The 23,096-nt window shown below is 47.6% G+C and overlaps 2 protein-coding genes across 3 annotated transcripts; one reads left to right on the top strand and one right to left on the bottom strand.

Moving 5' to 3' along the window:
* The first annotated feature begins 770 nt into the window (after positions 1–770).
* On the top strand, positions 771–11,283 carry LOC147324136 (protein FAM13C-like). Of its 2 annotated transcripts, XR_015130812.1 has the most exons (12): positions 771–1,748; positions 2,859–3,171; positions 3,765–3,900; positions 4,007–4,088; positions 4,313–4,373; positions 4,536–4,656; positions 7,052–7,135; positions 7,248–7,343; positions 7,588–7,799; positions 8,337–8,438; positions 8,580–9,662; positions 9,885–11,282. XR_015130812.1 is itself a non-coding variant. In XM_086304648.1 (11 exons), exons 1-11 carry the CDS (start codon positions 1,535–1,537, stop codon positions 8,695–8,697), a joined length of 1,539 nt encoding a protein of 512 aa, XP_086160774.1. In that variant the 5' UTR covers positions 771–1,534; the 3' UTR covers positions 8,698–11,283. The 2 variants fall into 2 exon arrangements, 1 of the variants encoding a protein (XP_086160774.1); XM_086304648.1 differs by having other exon boundaries at positions 8,580–11,283.
* asah2 (N-acylsphingosine amidohydrolase 2) lies at positions 10,425–22,404 on the bottom strand. The gene is made up of 21 exons (XM_086304647.1): positions 22,370–22,404; positions 21,660–21,794; positions 20,528–20,616; positions 19,317–19,460; positions 18,527–18,700; positions 18,179–18,306; positions 17,840–17,917; positions 17,636–17,756; positions 17,250–17,375; positions 17,073–17,159; positions 16,680–16,784; positions 16,262–16,343; positions 16,061–16,176; positions 15,625–15,719; positions 15,478–15,517; positions 14,208–14,306; positions 12,498–12,593; positions 11,729–11,878; positions 11,571–11,627; positions 11,369–11,457; positions 10,425–10,757 (listed from the first exon to the last, which is right to left on the bottom strand). Exons 2-21 carry the CDS (start codon positions 21,787–21,789, stop codon positions 10,559–10,561), a joined length of 2,205 nt encoding a protein of 734 aa, XP_086160773.1. The 5' UTR covers positions 21,790–21,794; positions 22,370–22,404; the 3' UTR covers positions 10,425–10,558.
* Between the last annotated feature and the right edge of the window lie 692 nt (positions 22,405–23,096).

The raw sequence follows: 23,096 nt of genomic DNA, 5'->3' as shown, positions 1-23,096 counted from the left end.
GGCGCGGGTTTCCGAGCAGATGTAAAAAATAAATGAGATTCGCGAGCTTTTCTGGAAGTATTAGGTCATATTCTGTAATTCGGCCAACAACACATCATCCATCTGAGAGCTCCTCTTTAAATACAGCTGCCATTTTATCCCCGCGTTTTCCCGCTTCTCCCGTCTACACGATGTGGACGGAGAGCGCTGCAGTACCACTCTCCGCCTGAAGTGAACAGAATGCCTGGGTGGGGGCGCTGTTTCACCAGATCATGACAAAAATAACGAGTAATACATTTTATGAATGGCATTTTAAAATGACCGATAAATAAATAATTGCGAACGCTTCACGACCGTGCGTGTATTCCTCGCGCCAGTGACCATGTTAGTCTCCTCTGTTTCGTTCCCGCGTGTGTCACAGGCAGAAACACGTCACCTGTGGGGCTACTTCTGTCATATGTAGGGGCGCAGGTGACATGCAGCCCCTACATATGACTTACTCACCGGTTTAAAGTTTGCAATTGTTGGGGGCGTGGCCTCTGTGACTGGCAGGTGTCGCCATGGATGCAGGATGATACAGGAAGAGGCTGACGAGCCTCCGTCTTTTATGTACAGTCTGTAAACGGTCGCGGTGTGAGCGCCTGACACGTCAAACTCGTACAGCATGCAGTGTTTCCATAGAAACGCTGTGGGGACGTGTCACTGCGTGTTCAGTTTTTGGATGTGTGAGGAGAAGCACGTAACTGCTCCTCCTCTCCTGTTTTTATGAATGAGAATTAAACACGTACTCACACACGATGATGTCAGCAGGAAGCCCCTCCCCCACCGATGCGGGAGAAGCCTCATGACCAGAGAGAGAGCGGCATCCTCCTGTCTTCAGATGTCTCTCACCCAGCCGTCTCCTCCTCAGGGGGAGAGAGAGGGCAGACATCCCTCTCCCCCTCCTCCTCCTCCTGCATCCTTGCTCCCTCCTCTCCTCACGAGCCTGAGGATGAGTAATCCAAGCAGGGAGGAAGGGCGAGAGCTGCAGACGGAGTGAGTGAGGGAGGATACCAGCATCATCATCATCATCATCAGTGAACGTGCAGAGGCAGAGGATGAAGATTCAAACCCGTCCTGCAGGTCTCTCACTGCTGAGCGGCGTCCACCCGGGGATGGCTAATTCCTGGAGTGGGAGAGAATCAGCGGAGTGAATATTTCTGCATGCTGGTGGATTTCACCTGCACTGGCTAGCTCCTGGAGAATGTGTGCATTTGTCTGTACGTGACTAATATCTGGAAGAGCTGGAGGGAGACGTGTTTTTCTGGATGGTGCTGGTGTAATTCCTGGAAGGGAGGCTCATTGACTTATGCTTTAAAACTGTGGGATAAGACTGTTTCCTGAACACTAAGCCCCCGCTCTGTGCTTCCACATGTGACGTATCAGAGATCTGGCTAATATCTGGAGTCTTTCATTGTAACAGTGCCTCACTGCCCTACATTCACCTCACACACACAAACACACACAGACACACTGCGCCTGGAACCTGGTTAATCTCTGGACCAGCGTGTCTGGCATGTTCTGCTTCTGCCTGCAGAGTTCCCTGCAGAAGCTCCAGGCTCTGGAGGTGGAGGGGGGGACATCGCTGGGGTCATCCCCCGAGGAGAGCCCCCCTCCTCTGGGCAGCAAGGAGCAGAAGAGCCCCCGTGGTCGGGCCGAGCTCGGAGGGAAGGAGGCGAAGACGCTGGCGCTTTGTCACGGCGTCCCTGCAGACGAGAACAGCCCGCCAGGTATACACACACCTGTCAGTCTGTGTGTGTTTATAAACTGTTGTTTTGTATGTGTGTGTGTTATCATTGGAGATGATCCAGACCCTGTACGCAGACACACACACACACACACACACACACACACACACACACACACACACCTTCCAGTTTACCTGCACACGAAGCATTAGCTGAGATAACTGTTCACACACTGTGTGTGCGTGCGTGTGTGTGTCTGTGCACGCTGCTATTACAAACAAGCTTCTGTGAATTTACAGAAACATTTGCACAAAAACTTCATTTCTACAGTCAATAGTGAAAAATGGAGCTTGTAAAACTTAGAGGAATACAAACATCCATCATTCCCTCACATCCAGTGGGCCGGTTTAGAGTCTTTAGCGGGCTGATTCAGGGCCCTGGGCCTTATGTTTGACACCTCTGCTACATGTGGTTCTCAGTTGGGTCCAGAGGTCCTGGAAGGTCGTAGCAGTGGTGAGAGTGTTATTTTAGTCATTTTGACTGTTCGGCAGCTGCAGGCTTCTCGGCATTCTCCGAGTTTCAAACACTTTTTATTGAATCCGCTGAAAACAATAGAAACAGGCAGCAGACTGAGCTTTGGCATTCGGACCCTTGTTGGAGTGATGATGACCGTTGACAGCACAGAGGAGCAACGCAGTGATGGAGCGCGCCGTCGATGAATGGGCGTGACAGAGTTTTGATGTTCTGAACTTCCTGTCCTGATTCTCTAAACACGGAAACTAACCTGTTAACTTCCTGTCGTTGGCCTAAAACAGCTGTAAAGGTATAAGCGGGTAGGATTGTGTCAGCACGATGGTATCAGCTGTATGATGTCACAGAATTAGAGAGTTCAGCTTCACTGAAACACGGCTGAAGGTAAAACTGGATCAGTGTTAACAAATTTCCCACGTGTGGGACTAATAAAGGTTATCTTATCTTATCTTAGTGTTCGATTAGCTAACTGTTCCCACAGCTGCTCAGCGTTAGGCTGCAGTGATATATATTTACATACATGTGGTTAATAAAGCAATTTAGAGATAATTATAGTTACTGTAAGCTGACAGCACTGCTGGGAGGAGGAGGCTGACCTGATTGTGTTTTGTGTGTCTGCAGAGCTGCTGACGTTCCTGACCAGACCGCCACAGTCCCCGCGACACCCGCCGTTAACCGCCATCCACCCCGGCCAGCAGCCCCCGACCCCCGACGTAGTGACGCCGCCGAGCCCCCACCACTCCCCCTACTCTCCTCAGAGGAGCAGCCCCGGAGGTGAAGGTGGACACGGCTCAGATGGAGGCGGAGCTCTCCTCCAGCTGCTGGCGGGAGGTGCCAGCCCCCTGCCCTCCCCCCGCTGCTCCAGCCCATGTCAGAGGTTTAACTCGGACCCGGACTCCGCCCCGTCGCCGCCGTGCAGCCAGCAGTACATCCTGTGAGTGCTGCTCTGAGGGGGGCGCTCTGATGTTCATCTGGACTTCCTGCTTTGTTTTCCTTTAAATGATGTCTGTGTACGTTTATGTCTGCTTCCACGCGTGCTGCACAGCCTGGATCTGGACCCTGGTGGTCCTGGATCTGGACCCTGGTGGTCCTGGCTCCAGGACCAACTGGACTCTTTGCTCTGGTTTCCAGTTTCAGGCTGCTTGAAGCTGTTTTGTGCTCGATGTCATGTGATTGGCGGGGAGAGTGCAGTGGAGTGGTTTGTGTTTGACCTGCATTAGTGCGGCTTATATAATCCGTCCTTCATCATCATCGTCTTCGGTTTGTGAGCCACTGCCTGAAGCTGTGACCCAGTTTTCTCGTCTTTGTTGTTTCACCGACAGCTACTTCCTGTCTGTGTCTGTGACACGCTGGCGTTGGATAACGTGACGGTTCCCGCGTTCAGGCTCAAAGCCGTGTGTGTCCTGCTAATCTTAAAAATGTTAAATCTCTTTGATAAATATATCTGGATATATCCCTGTGGGGTGGTGGCGTGCTCGTACCCGATGATGCCCGCCTGCTGAATCTGAGCGCTGTGTTTGTGTTCAGGTGTCGGGGCGACAGGACGCAGGACTCGGAGGGCGAGCGTCCCTCGTCCGTGCCCTTCCTCACGAGACACATCCAGACCCTGAAGAAGAAGGTCCGCAGGTTTGAGGACCAGTTTGAGCAGGAGATGAACTACAAGGTAGATCCAGGAGGGGGCGCTGTCAGACTCACGGCACAGCGTTAAAGAGTCGTAAACGTCATCGCTCTTTACTGCATCATTTGATTTCTGTCGTCTTCTGTTTCAGCCGTCCCACAACGACAAGTACTCGAACCCGGAGATGATCCGAGTGATGGGCGAACTGGCCAAGGCTCGCAAGCAGCTCAAAGGTGACGGTCGCAGGCTCGGCTCAGGTTCAGCGTCTGTTGTGGGCGCAGGCTGCAGCCACGTGTTTGACAGCAGCAGCTGGAGTCTCAGTAAACGTGCTCATCAGCTGAGCTGCGATCAGGCTCCTGCCAAACTGACAGTAAAACTGTGACCTCTGTGTTTCTGGTTTCAGTTCACTGACTGCTGAACTGGTTCATGGTAATGTGTGACTGTGTTTCCTCTGCAGAGCTGAGACTCAGGCAGTCGGTGTTCGAGTCGAAGGAGCAGGAAAGCGCAGACGTCTGCAGGTAACCGACTTCACTAACCCTGTGCTGACTCAGTAACTGTTCGAGTAGTTTGTGCGCAGAGTTACTGCAGCAGAGCTGGAAGGTTTTAACATGCTGCCTCTGCTGGATGCTAGAGGAACTGCAGGCTTTGGTGCTTCAGTGACGGCTGCCTGTATCCTGCAGGTACGGCGCGGGGCAGCAGGGGGCGTCGGAGCACAAACCGGCTCTGGAGGAAACGGTGGAGTCCCTGTTCAGGCGGCTGAGAGAGAAGAGGCAGGCGCTGGGTCTCCCTGACAACATGAAGGTCGGTGCTCGGCTCTGAGTGAGCGAACGCTTCGATTCATCAAAGGAATCAGGTTTCATTTTGTTTCACTTTGAATGTTCGTTATCACGCGCACAGACTCGACTCTGTTAGAGGTCAACCAGTCCCATATACAGGATCCGGTCCCATCCTGGCCTCAATGACTGGATCCGATATCGGGGAGAAATAAAAATGTAACCTGATCCAATAAATATCACAAACAGGAACTCCGCCTCCATTACAGACAGTAGAGATCGACAGACCACGTGACTTTCGCGCGTTGCATTGTGGGTACGAGTGCAACAAAATCAAAACACTGCATCAAGCGCCAGCATTTCCAGCACCGGTAACCATTACCTCTGCGGTTTAATCCCCACTTGCATTTTATTTGCCCCAAAAACAGTTCTGTACAAAACGACGGAGAACTCGGCAGCTCCGCACGAAGACAGACGTGACGAAGAGTCAAAGAAAGTACGAGGAAGAAATCAAAGGAGTGAAAGGGTCAGACCCACACGAGCACAGAGTGGAGTAAGGACGTCAGCGTGCTGCACAACTTTCATCACGTTTATTATTATATGGTCCTAAGTGAGAGCGCACACACTCACAACATGTTTGGTAGCATCAGATCCTGCAACAAGCCCAGCTCCAGTTTACTTTGGTGGTTTGGACGACTCCATCTCACAGCTGCTGTTACAGGCCAACGCATCTATGTGTCGTTTCAGGTTGTAGTGTTACACAACATTTTCAGATCCAATAGAAATAAAATAAGTGTTTGGTAATTCATTCAATTCATTGTCTTTATTTATTACTGGCATCATTGTTTCATTCTGTTACAGAATCTCACAGCAAAGAGGCAACATTGTAGAAATCCATCAGCTTTATTAGCTGCTTCGCTGAAAAACAAATCAACAATGCAAAAACAAAACATCAAACAACAAACTGAGACAGTATCACTTGCTTCATACAACACTTGGGCGCATATATGCAGACGTGGCTGTTTTGATCTCGCTCTCTCTTCACCAATCAGATCTGGCTGTGGTAGCAGCTTGAAACCCCGGCTGATAGAGGGGCCCAGTCTGGATCGCATCCCAGCATTTTGTAGGCTGCTTTTCCTACAAAGAACAACAAACATTAGCCCGCAAAGCCACAGTGAACAAAGCAGCAAAGCAACGAATTCAATTCAAATTAAGACTTATTTGTAACCTACATCACCAATTATGATAAATGGCGTAATAACTACAACAGCAGACTGACCTCTGTGGGAATGCTTGGAGCAGACTGACCTGTGAGCTGCAGCGTTCTGGGACGTTATATTTGCTCTTCGAACGGCTGCAATCCAGGCCGTCCGTCGCCTCTTTGTTACTTCGGAAACTCGGTTTGAACGATTTTTCTTCCACGACGGAATCCGATAACAACGATCTCTTTACCGTCGGCTTCCCGTGGCTGTCATGCGACCGGCTGTTGCAGCTAATAACACAACAGCTTCTTGCCATTTTTTGTTTCTTTTTATCGCTGTGTGACTGTTTTCACGTGAAAGCCTGCGTGCGCTAGTACCGCTTACCACTCGTACCCACAATCCTTTGCGGTTTTACCCCTGAATGACGTCACATCTCTATTAGACGTGGAAGTAGTGTCGTTACATTAGCATTCAGTTTGAGGGTTACAACAGGAAGTTATATATTTGTTGTTCTCTCGTGACGGGATTATTTACCAAACGACTGATGATGATTTTTATCCTCCTGTAACTTTGCTGTACAAAGAGCTCAAACTCCAAAGTTTCAGGAGGAGTGTTGCTGAACTAAAAATCAAGAATGTGGGGTCCTGTTTGGACAGCCCGGCGTGTGCGCCCCACGCAGGGGAAACAAACCGGCACGACGCCTGGCCAGTTTCATGGCTCGAAAAAACTATGAAAAACACTTTTTTCAGTCTTTAGTTTTGTACAGAAATGACACAAAATTCAGTCTCAGGTTAAAGGTGATAGAAACACTGACATCATCCTGATCAAACATGAGTGTGTTTGTTTATTGGCTTTAAACTCTGTTTATGTTCAGCTGTAAGTATAAAAGGCTCCATTTGACGTTTTTGAGTGTAAACATGGTTTATAACAAAGTTTTTGAAATCTGCATTAAATTGCATTTAAATGACTTTTTGAATTTTACTTTAAGTCCTTCAAGTTTAAATACAAACATCAGTTTGGCTGAACTGTGAAGTACTTTGGGTGCAGCGTATGTTTGTTTAATAAAATTATAACAGAACAGCTTTAATGTTCTGTTTCTTAAACTGGAGCATGAAAAAACAGCGTTATTGATTGTAACTATATCAGGTTCACATCCGTATCAGCAGATATCCAATTTTCTGATATCAGACGTATGTGGTGCCATCTCTGGACTGTGTGCAGGAGATGACTCAGGCTCAGATGGTGCTGGAGAAAATCACTCTGCAGAAATGTCTGCTGTACTTCGAGAGTCTGCACGGCCGGCCGGTGAGTCCTTCCCCACACACACCCAGCAGGATCGAAGCCCCTCGTTTCCAACGCCGTGTTTTTATTCTCCAACTCCACGAGAGGAGCTTATTGACACTTTGTTGTGTCCCAGGGAACGAAGCAGGAGAAGAACCTGGTGAAGCCTCTGTACGACCGCTACCAGATGATCAAACACTTGCTGTGTGCCAGCCCCACCATCAGCACTATCGTAAGACGCACACCTGTCGTGTTTTAACATCAGCAGCAGCGATTTCATACGTGCGAACTAAACAAAGTTTCGTCAGAGAAAAACGGAAACGTGGGGTTTATCGTCCTCCTGCTGCAGCGCCACCTTCAGGACAAACTCACTGTGACAACAGCAGCTTTGAGTTGTTTATGTAGTCGAGATGATTTTACATAAGAGCTAAAGCTTGATGGCGTTTAAGTACAAGGACGCTCTGTTTCTGTCTCAGGAGGAAGAGGATGGTTCTGATGAAGACTGCGTGAGTTCGTTGGCCGTCGATGAGCTTCCTGTCCCGCCGCCGCGCAGACCGGCCCAACCAGCAGCCGGCGAGGAAGACAGCGACCGGGACAGCGACCCGGCCTTCGTGTCGCCGTTAGACGAGGTGAAAGCCGTCCGGCAGCAAGATGCTCTCACCACAGCGAACCTGCACGAAGCCTCCAGGTGGGTGAAAAGTGACGTGCGGCGAGGCTTTGAAGCGTCTGTGACCCGAGCCGGTGCCACAGACGCGTCCGGTGCGTCCCAACGCATCTGACCTTTTACTGTTACACGGCTGCTAACAGGAAGTTTCTACTCAGCAGCTCATGAAACGTGACAAACACGCAATAAACACGTCTGAGTGCTCACCTGCAGCTGGTCTGTGCAGCTCCTGCAGCTTGGTGTGACACGATGTTTACGTGGACGTGCTGCGGTCAGACGACGAGTCCTGCAGGCGTAACTGCGCCTGCCAGACTGAGCTCAGGGTCCTCACAGTCAGCCTGCAGCATGGCGCTACTACAGTCTGTATATAAAAGATGGACGCAGCTCCTTCTGAAAAGTCTGCACTCTGTCTAATGACCAGCAGGGGGCGACTCCTCTGCTCAGCTGATCTGAAGCAGAGGAGCGTGATTGGCCATGAAACACCTCGACGGAGCCGCGTCCATCTTTCGTGTGCAGTAAATCGCTCGGCGGCCGGTTTTCAGTTTCTGTTCCTGGGTCCAGGTCTCAGCTGCTGGACTGTCTGCGGGAGACCCGGGCCGAGAAGAAGGCGAGGCGGAAGGTCCTGAAGGAGTTCGAGGACGAGTTTTATCGACAGACCGGAAGGTGAGCACAAACTTTACTAACAACAGGAGCTTTTAACGCAGCGGCAGCTGGTTTTATTCGATGATTATACGAGCGACGTGTGCGGGCAGCAACCTCGTTAACTCGCTCCTGTGTTTCCTGTCATTTGTGCTTGTTGGACAGAATCTGCCAGAAAGAGGACCGAACGCCGATGAAGGAGGAGTACCAGGAGTACAAACAGCTGAAAGCCAAACTGCGCCTGCTGGAAGTCCTCCTCAGCAAACAGGAAGTCGCCATGTGAGGAAAACCCGAGTTAAACCGAGCCAGCATCACTTCTCCCAGTCCGGAGGGAAACTCGTTTTCCTCACACGTTGAGCTTTTTCATATAAACTGAATGTGCTCGAGTCCAGGTGGAAGCTGTGGCGATAGTGGAGGAAGCTAAAAATCACAAAGTGTGTGTTTGTTAACCATGTGAAACACACTCAGGAAAGCAATAAGATCAACAAACAGCAGCTCGGCGCTGAAAGACGGCAGAAACCTCCTGAAACGTGCTCATTGGACACAAACCAGGAGGGCGGAGTTTAGCCGGCGTCACGAGACAAAACATCAGCTGTTTAAAGCGACCGCGTTCTTCTGCTTTATGGTGTTTTGCAGAAATTCCACCTGAAATATTTAATAATCAAATGATTTTATTGATATTAGTGCTGAGCTCAGTGAATTCAACACGTGTTGAAATCAAACAATGGAAAACGACGTCTCTCTGGAGGTGAAATCTAGTCTGTCAATCTTTCAGCGTGTCGTCGCGCCTGATCGCACGTCAGAGCTACAAACTGCATGTTCGTCCAGAGGTGGAGGCTGTACAGGTCGACACCACCAGGAGACCCGGAGTCGCTGCTGAACGCGACTTCTTCAATCATTCATGATGAGTTTTAGCACTGAAGCTACCAAAACGTGTTCGGGTTAAGTTCACAGAGTTAAACACGCGCGGCCATTTTTGGTGAGCGCACACTGAATCTTCTCATTTCATTGGTTTCTTTTGTTCTGTCAGTTTCGCTGACATCTGGTGTGTGTTGCCGTGGAGAGGGAGGAAATGAAGCGTTTGCGTCACTGAAGCGGGACGTTCAGGCGTCACTCGTGCCGGTGCAGATGTATTTAAGTCAGAGCGCTTTATGCTGAAAAAGGACATTTAAGTTTTTTCAGGTTGCTGTTGTAGCGACGGGTCGCTGCTGGAGTCTGTCGCGGTGCAGGCGCATGCAGGCGGTGCAGGTGCAAGCAGGCGCATGCAGGCGCGTGCAGGCGCGTGCAGGCGGTACAGGCGCGTGCAGGCGGTACAGGCGCGTGCAGGCGCATGCAGGCGCGTGCAGGCGGTACAGGTGCGTGCAGGCGGTACAGGCGCGTGCAGGCGGTACAGGCGCGTGCAGGCGCATGCAGGTGGTGCAGGCGCATGCAGGCGGTGCAGGCGCATGCAGGCGGTGCAGGCGCATGCAGGTGGTGCAGGCGCATGCAGGCGGTGCAGGCGGAGCTCCTGTAGAAAAGAGAGCCTGCAGGGCAAGTAGCTGAAAACTGCAGCGCTCTTTAACATCAGAAGAAACCCCGCCGTGTGCGTTCGAGGAAACTCTCAGAACAACCGAGCGAAAAGCTTCCTGATGTTTTGCACGTTACACTCTCAGCGTGTCGGCGGCGTTCCCGGGATTTAAGGTCAGTATTCAGAGCAGAATTCAGCCTTTCCAAACACTTCTCCTGAAACGTGAGATGTTCTGTGTTTCCCCGACGTCTCTGGTGAATCGTGTTAATGTTGTCGTTTGAATCTTAAAGCCGGCTGAGGTTGAACCTCCCGCTCTGAACGCTGAGTGCACGTTAGACACACAGGCTCTGCTGTGGTCATCAACTCTGTCCCGTGTTGTGCAGTCCTGGTTGAAAAGCATCTATAAAGACAAATACTGAATAAATATTTTTGCTACCAACGCGACTCCAAATGTTTGTGTCGGTTTCTCTTTGTCTCTCACAGAGTGATGCAAACCTTCACACAGAACGTTTAAACGCTTTATTTGGATTTCACATATAGTCTGAGTTATTTTTCGGCACATGCAGCCTCTTAAAATCTGATGAGTCCTGGAGGACTTGGCGCTGGATGGTGGTCGGCCGTGTCGTCTCAAACCGCTTCACTCGTAGTAGAAGCTGGCGGTGACCGCGAAGACGTCCGACGAGCCTTCGTACGGCGTTATGACCGGCTGCAGGCCTTTCAGCTCTTTGTAGTGGCCAAAGTGTTTGATCCTGTAGGAGCCCGCCGAGGCCGTCGGGGGAATCTGCCACTCCACTGTGGCGTTGCTCTCCCGGTTTGACCCCTTCAGCCAGTGAAACCTGCAGCAAGACAAGCGACTTTAACTCCTCAAAGGACCCTGAGTTAAAAGAGGAACGTCTGCAACCTGACTTTAGTTTCTGTTTGTATGTTTTGTGATTACAGCTCGTGAAAATCAGAAATCCAGGTTCCAGAAAATTTAGACTTTGTGTTCTTTCAGAGAGGACACTTAACCTACAGGTAGACAAAGGTGCCGGGTCATCTGCTGGTATTGGTACTGGTTGCCGATTCCACCTTCTCACAGTGCCCAATACTATCAAATAGCTTGATGATATTGTTAGTGTTTCTGATTGGTCAGGAAACTCACCTGACCTGAACCCTGCAGACACAATCAGAAAGTCTGGAGTGGACGAGAAACACTCGACCAGCTCCAACCAAAGCAACCCGAGCTTCAGTAACCCGTCAGCAGCACCGCAGGCTGACGAGGTACTCAAACCAAGTACTGAGTGTATAAATCCTTTTTTGACCAAAGGAAATATTCTAAAAATCAGGTTTCTGCTGAATTTCATGAGCTGTCGACCTTTTTTTAAAATAAAATTACAGAAGAAGGTTTTTTTGTTGTTTTTAAAATCCTGATCAGATTTTTGAGATGCACAGCTACACATTAATCTACCTGGTCTCCCATGATGCATCGTTGTGGACAACCTCCCAGGTTTCTGTTCTGTTGTCAAAAATCTCAACAGTGACAAAAGTTTTATCCCTCTGCAACAAACGAGAGGAAGAGGTCAGAAAGACGTTTCAAGTATCCTAACAATGCTAAGCTAACAGTGGCTGAAACACTAGGATACAGGTGGATGAAGAAGAAGAGTTCTTACAATATCTCCAGAGTTTCTCGGGTTTCCTGCTACAAACGTGACAGTCACAACATCACCCTGAAAACCACATTAAATATTTAAGACTCATTTTGTCCACATGCACACAGAGCGGCGTCATCAGCGTGGACCCTGAGGAACACAGTAAGAGTGTTTCCTACCTGTCTATAAACGGGGTAAACCTGCTCCAGGACGTCTCCAAAGCTCATATTCTCAGGTTTTCTGTCAAAGAGCGCCAGGGGCACAAAATTAAAGAGGTTCTCTGTGAAGAAGGGAGGCTGAGGGCCGGCTGGCAGCTCTGAGACTCTGTCCTGGAAACACGATTAATGTCAGCAAGCAGTGTTACATAGGATTGGCTTCACACTGCAGTGAGGGTCTGCTGTTGACTGTTTGCATCCGACTGGCCCTGGCTTTATGAAATATTTCTGCTGCAACCTCATTCATTCATTCAGGAGTCTTTATGTGTCACATGCGAGTACAACACGCAGCGAAATGTGTCCTGACTGATGGAACCTTTTCACTGTTTCATCTGTTTCCACCTCACATGAAGTAAAACATGTTCAGAATATGAGTTTGACGGACGTTTAGCCGTCTGACTTTGGTTCAGTTTCATGTTTTATCTCCATCATCTTTATATTTGGAAAAGATTTTCCTGTGATTTTCTTTTGTCTAGAGTAAGTAACATGTAAGCAACGTTACAGAATAATTCCTGTGATGAAATATTCTTCTGCTCGTGTTTCTCTGGCAGAGAGAGAGAGTCGGTCTCACACTGCAGCTCGTTTCAGATAAACTGGTGAAAAATCTGCTGTTTAAACTGAGCTCTGTGGGCTGACCTCGTTTTCTTTCACTAACTGTTCTGAGGGAAACGTGACCCCGTGTTTCCAATGTGCTCATGAATGCTGATGAAAGGTGTAATCCATCCATTCCCACCTGAGCAATGGCTCGGGCCAGGCCTCGATACTTCTGCAGGTAGGCACTGAGCGTGTGCGGGCCGTATATGGTTGAAGCGCCTTCATACCGCTGCACCTGAAAAATAGACAATCAGACTAAGTTTCCACCCTGCTAAATGTCCATTAATATATACACACACACATATACACTGAACAAAAATATAAACAGCACTTTTGTTTTTGCTCCCATTTTTCATGAGCTGAACTCAAAGATCTGAAACATTTTCTACAAACACAAAGGAGCCATGACTCTCAAATGTTGTTCACAGATCTGTCTAAATCTGTGTGAGTGAGAACTTCTCCTTTGCTGAGATCATCCATCCCTCCTCACAGGTGTGTCAAGGCGCTGATTAGACAGCATGAATATTGCACAGGTGCGCCTGAGACTGCCCACAATAACAGGCCACTCTGAAATATGCAGTTTGATCACACAGATGTAGCAAAACCAGTCAGTATCTGGTGTGGCCTCCATTTGCCTCACGCAGGCAACACATCTAATGGAGATGTGTTGCCTGCGTGAGGCAAAAGGTGTGCAATGGGCATGGAGTTGATCGGGTTGTTGATTGTGGGCTGTGGGTCCACTCCTCTTCAACACTTGTGCAAAGTTGCTGAATATTGGCAGGAACTGGAACTCGCTGTCGTATACGCTGAGCGCCCCAAACATGCTCAATGGGTGAGTATGCCGGCCATGCAAGAACTGGGATGTTTTCAGCTTCCAGATGTCCAGATCCTGGCAATATGGGGCCGTGCATTATCACGCTGTAACATGAGGTGATGGTCACGGATAAATGTCACAACAATGGTCCTCAGGATCCACCGCCACCACGGGCCACTCAATCCACAACGTTGACGTCAGCAGACCGCTCATCCACACGAGGCAACACAAGCTGTCTGCCATCTGCCCTGAGCAGTAAAATCATCTGTGAACAGGACACCTCTCCAATGTGCCAGACGTCATCGAATGTGAGCGACACTCGAGTCGGTTACGATGACGAACTGCAGTCAGGTCCGGACCCCGATGAGGACCACGAGCATGCAGATGAGCTTCCCTGAGACGGTTTCTGACAGTTTTTGCAGAAATTCTTTGGTTATGCAAACTAATTGTTGCTGCAGCTGTCCGGGAGGCTGGTTAGCACTGTTGCCTCACAGCAAGAAGGTCCTGAGTTCAATTCCACGGGCAGGCCAGGCTCTTTCTGTGTGGAGTTTGCATGTTCTCCCCGTGTTTAAGTGGGTTTCTCTTCAGGTACTCCGGCTTCCTCCCACAGTCCAAAGACATGCAGTTTGTGGGGACAGGCTAAATAGAAACTGCTCATAGGTGTGAATGGTTGTCTGTGTCTATTAATTAGACAATTGATTAAAAATCTACGAACAGATTAATGAAGAATGAAAATAATCGTTACTTCCCTCCCTGCTATGAAACTCATGTTTAGATGTGATGATAATCTGTTGGCATCACAGGAACAGTGTAACCACCACAGGGACACCTTTAAAAGTTTGTAATCATTTACACAGGTTTGCTTTCCACCGTCTTACTAATTTTACTCTGATATTTCATTTAAGTAACTGAGTACTTTCTCCAAATCTGACTGTTTTATGTCCAGTTGATCTTATTTAAACACTGATTTGGATTTTACAATTTAGCAAATGACTCTAAAAACTACAAATCCCATGAAGTTCAGCAGATGTGTACCTGGTACTCTTCATAGGTGGTGATGTAATGAGTGTACACGTTACTGAGGCCGGCAATCACCACCTCCATGTCCTTTAGAGTTCCCTCTGACTCCAGCTCCTGGCTCACAGTAACAACAACACAGTAAACACACAGTTATAATCCGAGATGGGCAGCGTTACTGTAATCCGATTACTTTTTTCAAGTAACGAGTAAAGTAAGGGATTACTATTGTAAAAACGGTAATTCGATTACCGTTACTTTCCCGTAGGAACGCTGCGTTACTGCGTTACTGAAACCGTGATTTTTTGAGAGAATGTCTCATGACAGTGACGTAAGCGAGTGCGACGTTAGTGACAACAGCTGTGTGCAGATCAACAATGGATCACATATCGAGTGCAGAGAGAGTATGAGCGTGCAGCGTTTAAAGCGTGGAAGTACTGACCTTACTTTGAGTTTGATTCCATAAAAAGTGACAAAAACATTAGTGTCCGCTGTGCGTGGGAAGAAAACTTCTTTTTACAGCGAAAAAACCCCTAAACTTCCAACAAGCACCGAGTAGCTACGACGTAATGGGAAACTCACAGAGAAACTCGCGGATTCTTCCACTGACCGCGGCACACCTGCACCAGGGTAAACCTCCGCCTACCCCACTCCTGCTTTACAGGTGAAAATAGAGCAACAGGACCGCTGAGTCTTTGACTTTATTTATTTTCTGCTGTGTTTTACTTGCATCTATTTGAAAGACTGAGTGTAAACACAAAAAACATTTTATTTTATGAGCTGGAATGTGCAGAAAATAGGTTTAAATGTTAAACAAATTTCTTCCAGTCAGAGAATGTTGCAGATAATTAAATCTTTGCTTGATGCATAAAGTTAAAAGATTAAAACTAATAAAACAAGTTTTAAAAAGAGACTTTTCCATTTGATTACATTTTGTATGATGGATTATGTAGAAAAAGTAGAATTGGGCTGAAAGATCTATCACTTTATCAGCTACTCAGGTTGTAAATCGTGTTTTTAAAAAGTAACTAAGTAATTAATTACTTTTGAAAATAGGTAATCAGTAAGTAAGCACCGAGTACGCAACAACGTAATGGGAAACTCACAGAGAAACTCGCTAAACTAATTAGTTACTGATTACTTTTTTCAACACTTTTTACACTGGTGTTATAACCAGTGTAACTTGACCAACACTGGTTATAACACGGTAACAACATAGTGATGTGACCTGTGAAGATTCGGTAATAAGAACTGTTTTCATATGAAGTGTTGATGTGTCGTTTCTCACCCCTTTGATAGCTTCTCGTAACCTCCGCCCTGACATGGTGCTGTTGAAGAAAAACACACATATATATGCAGCAGAGTGTTATTACTGTGTTATAAGCAGCTGTGTTATCATTGGCTGCATTAACAGCTGTCGGTAAAACGTCGTTACGTCATTTCTCCAGGAACAGCTACGACAGCCACAGAGCCGATGGTGATCATCTGAACGTCGACGATCTGAGGATGCCAGGGCAGAGGCCAGTTCATCTGCACAGACAAACACACCACGACAGCCTCTTTACCCGTTTTATTTTATTCAATCCACCTCTCAGGTTTTACCTGCTTCTAGTAGATTTGTTCTGAGCCCTGTTCTCTTTAAGCCCAACTTTCTTTTGAGCTAGTTGGACCTCACAGTCCAGATTTACAGTCCAGGTTCTTTCCTGAAACTTAAAGTCAAGCCTGTGGGGAGCTGGATGAAGCATCATAACCTGTGTTAGTGTCAGACTGTAGTGATACACTGACTGTGGGTCATTGTCTGACGCGATAGCATAAATGTTGGATCCATGTTCATCACAGACTGTATTTTGTACGTGTGAGCCTCGCCTCACCTCCCCTGTGCTGAACAGGATTGGTTTGGGATGATGACATTCCTTCGTCTGATTGGACGGTGGGCCAAGCAAAGCGTCTCTGATCCCATCCCAGAAGGGGTCTCCTTCCACAGCGCCTACATGCACAGAGATACGCAGTCAGGTTATCACAGCCCGTCTCAGCAGGCTTGCAGCCCAATGTGAGCTGAGGGACAGAATCACCTTGGGTGAAGTTCAGGCCTCCGCCTCCATCTGTTGTTCCTGCTGCAAAGCTGTGACCCAGAGCTGGTTTACATGTGCTCGCCTGAAACACAGACAGCGTAGCTTCTATGTGAAACAGAAGCAGGAACGTGCTGCCACAGCTTTTCTCTGTGAGGCGTTTTTACCCTGTGTTCACATTAAAAAGAAACTAACACATTAAAAGAAGCTGAGTTATCTGTTAGGAGCTGCTGTTTGTCCCACACATCGCAGAACAAGAGAAAACATGTCTGTAAAATGAATGAATGAAGAAACGATTAAAAATTTGTTCCTGGGAAACATGACATCAAATTTTAATTATTATGAATAAAATTTCTAATCTAAATTTCTTAATCTGTGTGTGTGTGTGTGTGTGTGTGTGTGTGTGTGTGTGCGTGCTGACCGTGTGTGTCTCATTGATCTGAACAGTGACATCAGTCATGTTGACCCACTGATGAGCATGATGAATAAAGCCGGTCACCTCCTCGACTGCATTTGCATACAGCTCCTGCAGGGGGCAGCGCAACAAGCACACAGTCGTGACTTTGTCACTCGTGGGGATGCTAATGGAATTCCTTTCAGGTTTAAAGGAACATTCATGAAGCAAAGACAAAGTCAAGACAGAGAAACAATGAATATTTGGAGGGTCTGACTTTTGTCCCCATAAGCAGTGAGTCCCCACAAAGCTCCTAACCGACACACGTCCCGATATGGCAGTGAATACAAGCACAAAGCTTGTCAGATTTTTTTATCATTACGTGACGCTGTGTTGTTTTCTGAAACGAGGCACACGTACCTTGGCTTTCAGGTAGACGTTGTGTCCGATGATCCGAGTGCTCTCAAACATGTCTTCTCCAGGTCCGGACGCCAGACACATTGCAGTCTGGCAGACACACATTTATCGGTTTCCTTCTGCAATTTATTAACTATCTTAACGAGTCTGTGTGTGTGTGTCTGTGTGTTGTGTATTTACCCCTCCTATGGGACAGGAGCTGTTCAGGTAGTCACAGGGCAGCCCAGTGTTCACACAGTACGGTCCTCTGGTGTTCGGAGTGACGTCACCGAGGTTACTGGAGGAGAAACCAGCAACGAAACTTCCCTGAAACACACACACACACACACACACACACACACACACACACACAAAGAAACACTTTAATTATATACCCAAATAAACCATAACGAGTAAATGTTCAGCTGGAAACTCGTCTTTCAAACACTTTGTTACCAAAATGACCAAAAATGCAAAAAAATAATTATCTTGTTTTATCTTCTGGTTTCTGGTTTTTACTGAGTTTATGTTAAAAATCACAAACTCTGAGACTGTGGTCGGGCTTTGATGCAACCTCTTCAGGTTACCTGTCCAGGTAGCCCTCCGGGGTTCTTGTCCTGCTCCAACAGGTAGGAGGCGTAGCCCATGTTGTCGCTGCTCACCATGCGGTTGGTGTAGTTCATGCTCACCGCGTGGACAGCAAACCAGCTGTCAGCAGCAAAGCTCAGTGAGAATAATGATGGTAACAAACGATGGCAGCATTATTGAAGGAGTGCTGTGTGCGTTTGTACCTGATCATACCGATGCCGTCTCCATCCTGATCGGTGAACTTCAGCACCAGCACCTGTTTGTCGGTGTTCCACTTATACCTGAAAGATCAATAACATGAACACCTGATCAAATCAGCCAATCGCGTGGCAGCAGTGCAGGTGAAGATCTGCAGATGTTTCCAGCAGCCTGTCTCTGTGAGAGTTTACGAAGCTTTGAGCTTTACAGAGGAGAACATGTCTTCAGGCTGTAAAGCCTAGAACGGCTCTCCTTATGCTGTGGAGCTGATCTATAGAAGCGACAGCAGAGCTGCAGGGATGTACTGATAGAAACAAACCGATAAATCATTCATTATTATCTACCTGCGCCTCTCCTCCTCGGGGTTGTTCAGGTACGAGTGAGGACTTCTGTTCAGGCTGCTGTCGTCCAGCTCTCCTCTGTTCCTGTAGACCCTGCCGGGCTTCATGTTATTGTGGGCTATGTCTATACTCTGGAATCAGGGTTTCAATTATGAGTACACAGTTCATCGGTACGACCTTACCCTGACAGATAAACATTTCTAATAAAAGTAATCATGTAAAAGTGCATTCTCCATCCCCCCTGAACTACCCAGTGTGTCTTTGCTGGGTAGAAGAATAAGAACTGATTAGGAACACATAGGAATGTGTGGGAGTTTACTGTGGTCCATCAAAAAACACACACACACACACCTTAACAATGCCGTTGACCAACGGCTCGATGGCAGCCTTCATGTAACCGCCTGTGATCATGAACAGCGTGTACTGGAAATATCCACCGAGTCCACAGTGAGTGTGAGTCCCACTCAGAACAACGTTGTCCTGCCGGTATAGATCCCCGTACTTCACCTGCAGTGCCTGCAGAACCTGCACACACACACACACACACACGTACTGCTTTGTGAAGACCTCTAACATGAGACACACTGGTCCCCACAAAGACAGATGTACAAGTCAAGCACACACAGCAGCGATCAGAGGATAATGTCTCCACACATTTGTGAGACCTTTAAGACTCTCTGATGATGTCGATGCATCATCCTTGAGAACAATAAGAACAGCGGTGAAACTACAGCGTGAGGTTAGCTGAGGTAACACCCAGCAGGGGCGGGGGCTCCCAGCGCTGATCCCAGACCCAGATAAATGGGAAAGATTGTATCAGGAAGAGATTCAGTGTAAAATCTCTGATAAACATGCAGGTCATAAAGAAGAAGTCCATCAGAGGGACCGCTCAGAGTCAGAGAGGCTGACATGGTCTGAGCACGTGCAGAGGAGGGAGGGTGGAGGATGGAGGCAGGATGAGGAGAGGAAGACCTCAGAGGAGATGGATGTAGTGAAGGAGGACATTCAGACGGTGGGTGAGAGAGAGGAGGATGCTGGGATAGGAGGAGGTGGAGGCAGATGATCTGCTGAGGAGACCCGCTTCAGCCCAGAAAGTAAAACTTTGAATAGAGTGTGTGTGTGTGTGTGTGTGTGTGGTCACCTCGAGTCTGAGCCTCTGTGAAACCATTCCTATGTCTGCCGTGACGAACACCACCCTGCGCTTGCCGTCATCGACGATGAAGGCTCTGCTGTACAAACGGGTGTGTATGCCTGCAGCCGTCTGCTGAGGGTTTGCATAGCCCATCTAAACACACACATTAAAACCTTCTCAGCAGGTGAGATTAATGAAGTTTCACAGTGATTTCACAGTTGTTTATGTTCCTGTTAAAGTGTGAGTGGGCAGCTCGCGTCTGCAGGATCACAGACGTTCACACAAATGTGACTGTGGTACCTGAACACACACACATTCTCACACAGAGTGTGATCTGTGTGTCTTTGCCTTCTACGACGATGAAAGTCATGCTGGCTATAGGATGTGTTTCATGCCAGAACCCAGATTACAGACAAGGTTTTACAGACGATAATCCTGCTGCTTCCAACAGACTCTATATGTTCCTATTCACTAATGTTTTTATGACCGCTCAGCGTTCGGCACTTAGACCATAAAGATTATCAGTCCAAGCACACCCAGTCGAACCGGAGCGGCAGACTTTGGAGTTTGTTCTCTGCAGGTCCTCTGCTGCTGTTTTCATCTGCACTCATTTACATGTCAGAGTTCTGGGTCTGCTTGACAGGAAGTTCAGAAATGTTTACGGCTGGATCCGCCCAATTCCCATCGCCTGTGGTTGGTTGAAGTTGAGGAATGTCATTCAGTTGTGAAGGTCCCAGGTGCAGCTTCCAGTGAGCAGCTCTGATGCTGCTGGAATCAGAAATAGTTTAAATGGCAGAGATCGGGTGGAGGTGGGCTGCAAAGCGGCTTACAGAGGCAGCAGCAACTACTGACTATGAGCGCCACCAGCTGGATGTGTGCTGACACTGAGATCATCTCTTCAGAACGAGAAGTTGTGCTCGTATATTGTTAACGTGGAAAAAAATGAACAGTAACTTGGCTAACTGTTACTTCCCCAGCTGTTCTCTGAAGTTCTGAAGAAGAACTCCAGAGAACAGCTGTGACCCACCTGCAGGAGCCCGGAGAACTGTTGCTCAACAGCACTTTAAAAATAACCACAAGGTCTGTCTCTGTAGAAGCAAAGCATAAAGAACTGAGCTGTGGCTCAAGACTTTTGCACAGTTCTGTGCACATATGGGTGACTTCATGTTAAACGCAGCACGAGTCCCTGAAGGCAGCATGAGTGAGTTTGTGGTACTGACCATAGGGACATCAGCCGGCGGTCCGGTGCAGTCGGCTCGGCCCACGCCGATCAGGTAAGGTGTGTGCTGAGGGGGCGGAGTCTCTGGATCTGACAGGACGACAGATTTGAATTCATTACGACCTCAGATGTTGGTAATATTTTCATACTTTAGATCTGCTGTGACAACACTGAGAATGAACCTGATTCAGTGTTTTATAATCAGACAGCAGTTTGTGCCACAAATCACTGAATCTGACCAATCACATAAAAGCAGAAGCTCAATCAGGAAGTAAATTGCACATCTGTGTTCATGTGGCGCTCTTAAAGGTGCCGGTCTGTAAACATGGGTGTTTAGGATCGTCCCCATAGTAACAGTTGGTCGGGCGTGTCGAGCCGTTGGATGGTCAGTTTTTCCTGCAAATGTTTTTTGCTCCTGAAATTTGAATCATAGCTGCTGAAACATAAAACAGACATTTATGCACGAACAAAGTTTCCTATTAACTGTTATGTTGATTAGCATTAACAAGCACTCAGAGGACAGCTCCGCCCTCACCTGACCCTAACCTTTGACCTGTGACCTTGTGACTAAAATGGTGCATTTTATCTTTGGCTTCTATAAACTGCACAAACTTGAGGTTTTAAGATATATTCATGCAGTGTGCGATTATGATGTCATATTAAAACAATAAAAAGTGCTGGTCAGCTATCTCAACGCCCTTTCATACGACATTGACTCCATATGGTTCTCAAGGTTTTTCCAGGTCAGTTTTGACCTTCGACACTAACAATGAAGGTCAAATGTTTGACCAGCGTGGGCACTCGTGTCCCCGGGACCGTTGTGGTGAAGATTGAAGACAATTCTTAAAAGATTGTGGGTAACACAGTTTTTACTCATTTTCATATTTGCTGTGACCTTTGACCCTGACTCAATATCACCACAGTGAAATCAGCTCGAGCTGTTGTTGGTATCTACCATCACACAAAATGTTTACATTTTATCTTGAAAACTGAGGACGCTAGACTGCTAACAGACAAACGGACGACCAGAACCAAGGACGTCCGTCCTCCAAACACGCTGTCGGAACAAAGTCGACAAAGCTCCGAGTACACGACAGCATGAACATCTGAGGTTTTATCGAGCAGTTTCTCACCTGCGTGCGTTTCCCTGGTAACGTACAGTACAACCAGCGAGATGCACACGCCGGTCATAACGACGAAGATGACGCCGAGCGTCACTTCCAGAGCTGAAAACCCACAGCACAGCGACTTCCTGCTTCCCATTCTGTCTGTAGGAAACACACTGAAATGATTTCACCTTTCAGAGCTTCATATCATCAAAAACACGATAATACAAGAAGAGGAATTTCAGAGTCGGATCTTCTCAACATGTTTGAAGAAATGAATCATGGGAACAACAATCCGTCTGTCTGATGACTTCAGAGCGGTTGATGCTCATCAGGCTAAAGACCAGAGTCCATAAATCTGCCTCAGACCTTCATCAGGTTTTTCCATTAAAGGTCAGACAGCCAGAGTCCGTCCACGAGTAGAAACCAGCAGCGAGGTTTCACAGATCAGACACTTCGGATCATTTTGCTCATTAAATCAATCAATCAATCAATTTTCCTTCTGTTTGTTTACTTTGTTTCTCTTTTTCTGCTTTTTGGGGAAATATAGAAAAGAGTTCACAAATGTTTCCAGCTACACATGGAAGGAAACTTTATATGATTTCTTTGATTTATTTGTTGCAGATGAAAATGATTATTATCTTTTAAAGCAGGTGACCGTCTCTGAGTCTCCGTCAAGCTCACGTCTGACAAACGCTCACATTCAGGCGCGAGACGAGCATAAAGACACGACTCACCTGGAGTTGGAGCTTCTGAGAAAGTGTCTGTTCTGACAGTCTGACAGCTCAGAGCAGCTCGGCTCTTATCTCTCTGATAAACACGAGTCTGCAGGTAAAAAGCTCCAAAGGTTAGCACAAAGGTAAATCACAGATGCTGATCGGCGATTCCAGATAAAAACAACCTCGATGGTAATAAGACAATAAATTTGTTCCACCTGTTATCAGACTGATACTTTGAGTTTGATCTCTCAGCACCTCGAAAACAGCCGTTGAACTTCTCTCGGCTCGAGGATCGCTCACCTGCTCGTAGGACAGACGGTCTTCTGCAGAACCCTGAGTGATCTCAGAACCAGAACCCGGTGCAGCAGGGAGCCATGAGGTAACACGCCTCAGTCCTAATCCCGTCATAGCTAGAAGCAGCTGAAGCTCATGTAAAGGTAAACGTGACAACATCACAGTGAGCTCTTCAAATAACAGGGTGTCCAACATGGGGCCAGGAGCCCACATCTGACCTGCCAAAGGTCTAATGCGGCCCAGCAGATGGAACCTCAAATATTTTTCAAGAAAACACGTTTCTGCTCCTCGTGTAATAACAGCTGGGGTACTACTCGAGCCTTACACTGCAAGGGAGCTAACATATATCTATTATATACAGGAAGAGGGTGATAGACCATCTGAAGCAGTTAGAATGAGACAAGGCTGTTGACCGGACCTCATAGCACAGGCTGTACCCAGGGGAGTCTAC

Source organism: Aulonocara sp. 'chitande type north' Nkhata Bay, linkage group LG8 (assembly GCF_057382095.1).
Source record: "Aulonocara sp. 'chitande type north' Nkhata Bay isolate Kocher_YH1m ecotype deep benthic linkage group LG8, A_spYH_male_GT1.1, whole genome shotgun sequence".
NCBI lineage: Eukaryota > Metazoa > Chordata > Actinopteri > Cichliformes > Cichlidae > Aulonocara > Aulonocara sp. 'chitande type north' Nkhata Bay.
Note: the sequence above shows the minus strand (reverse complement) of the source record. Positions and strands in the feature narration are given on the sequence as shown.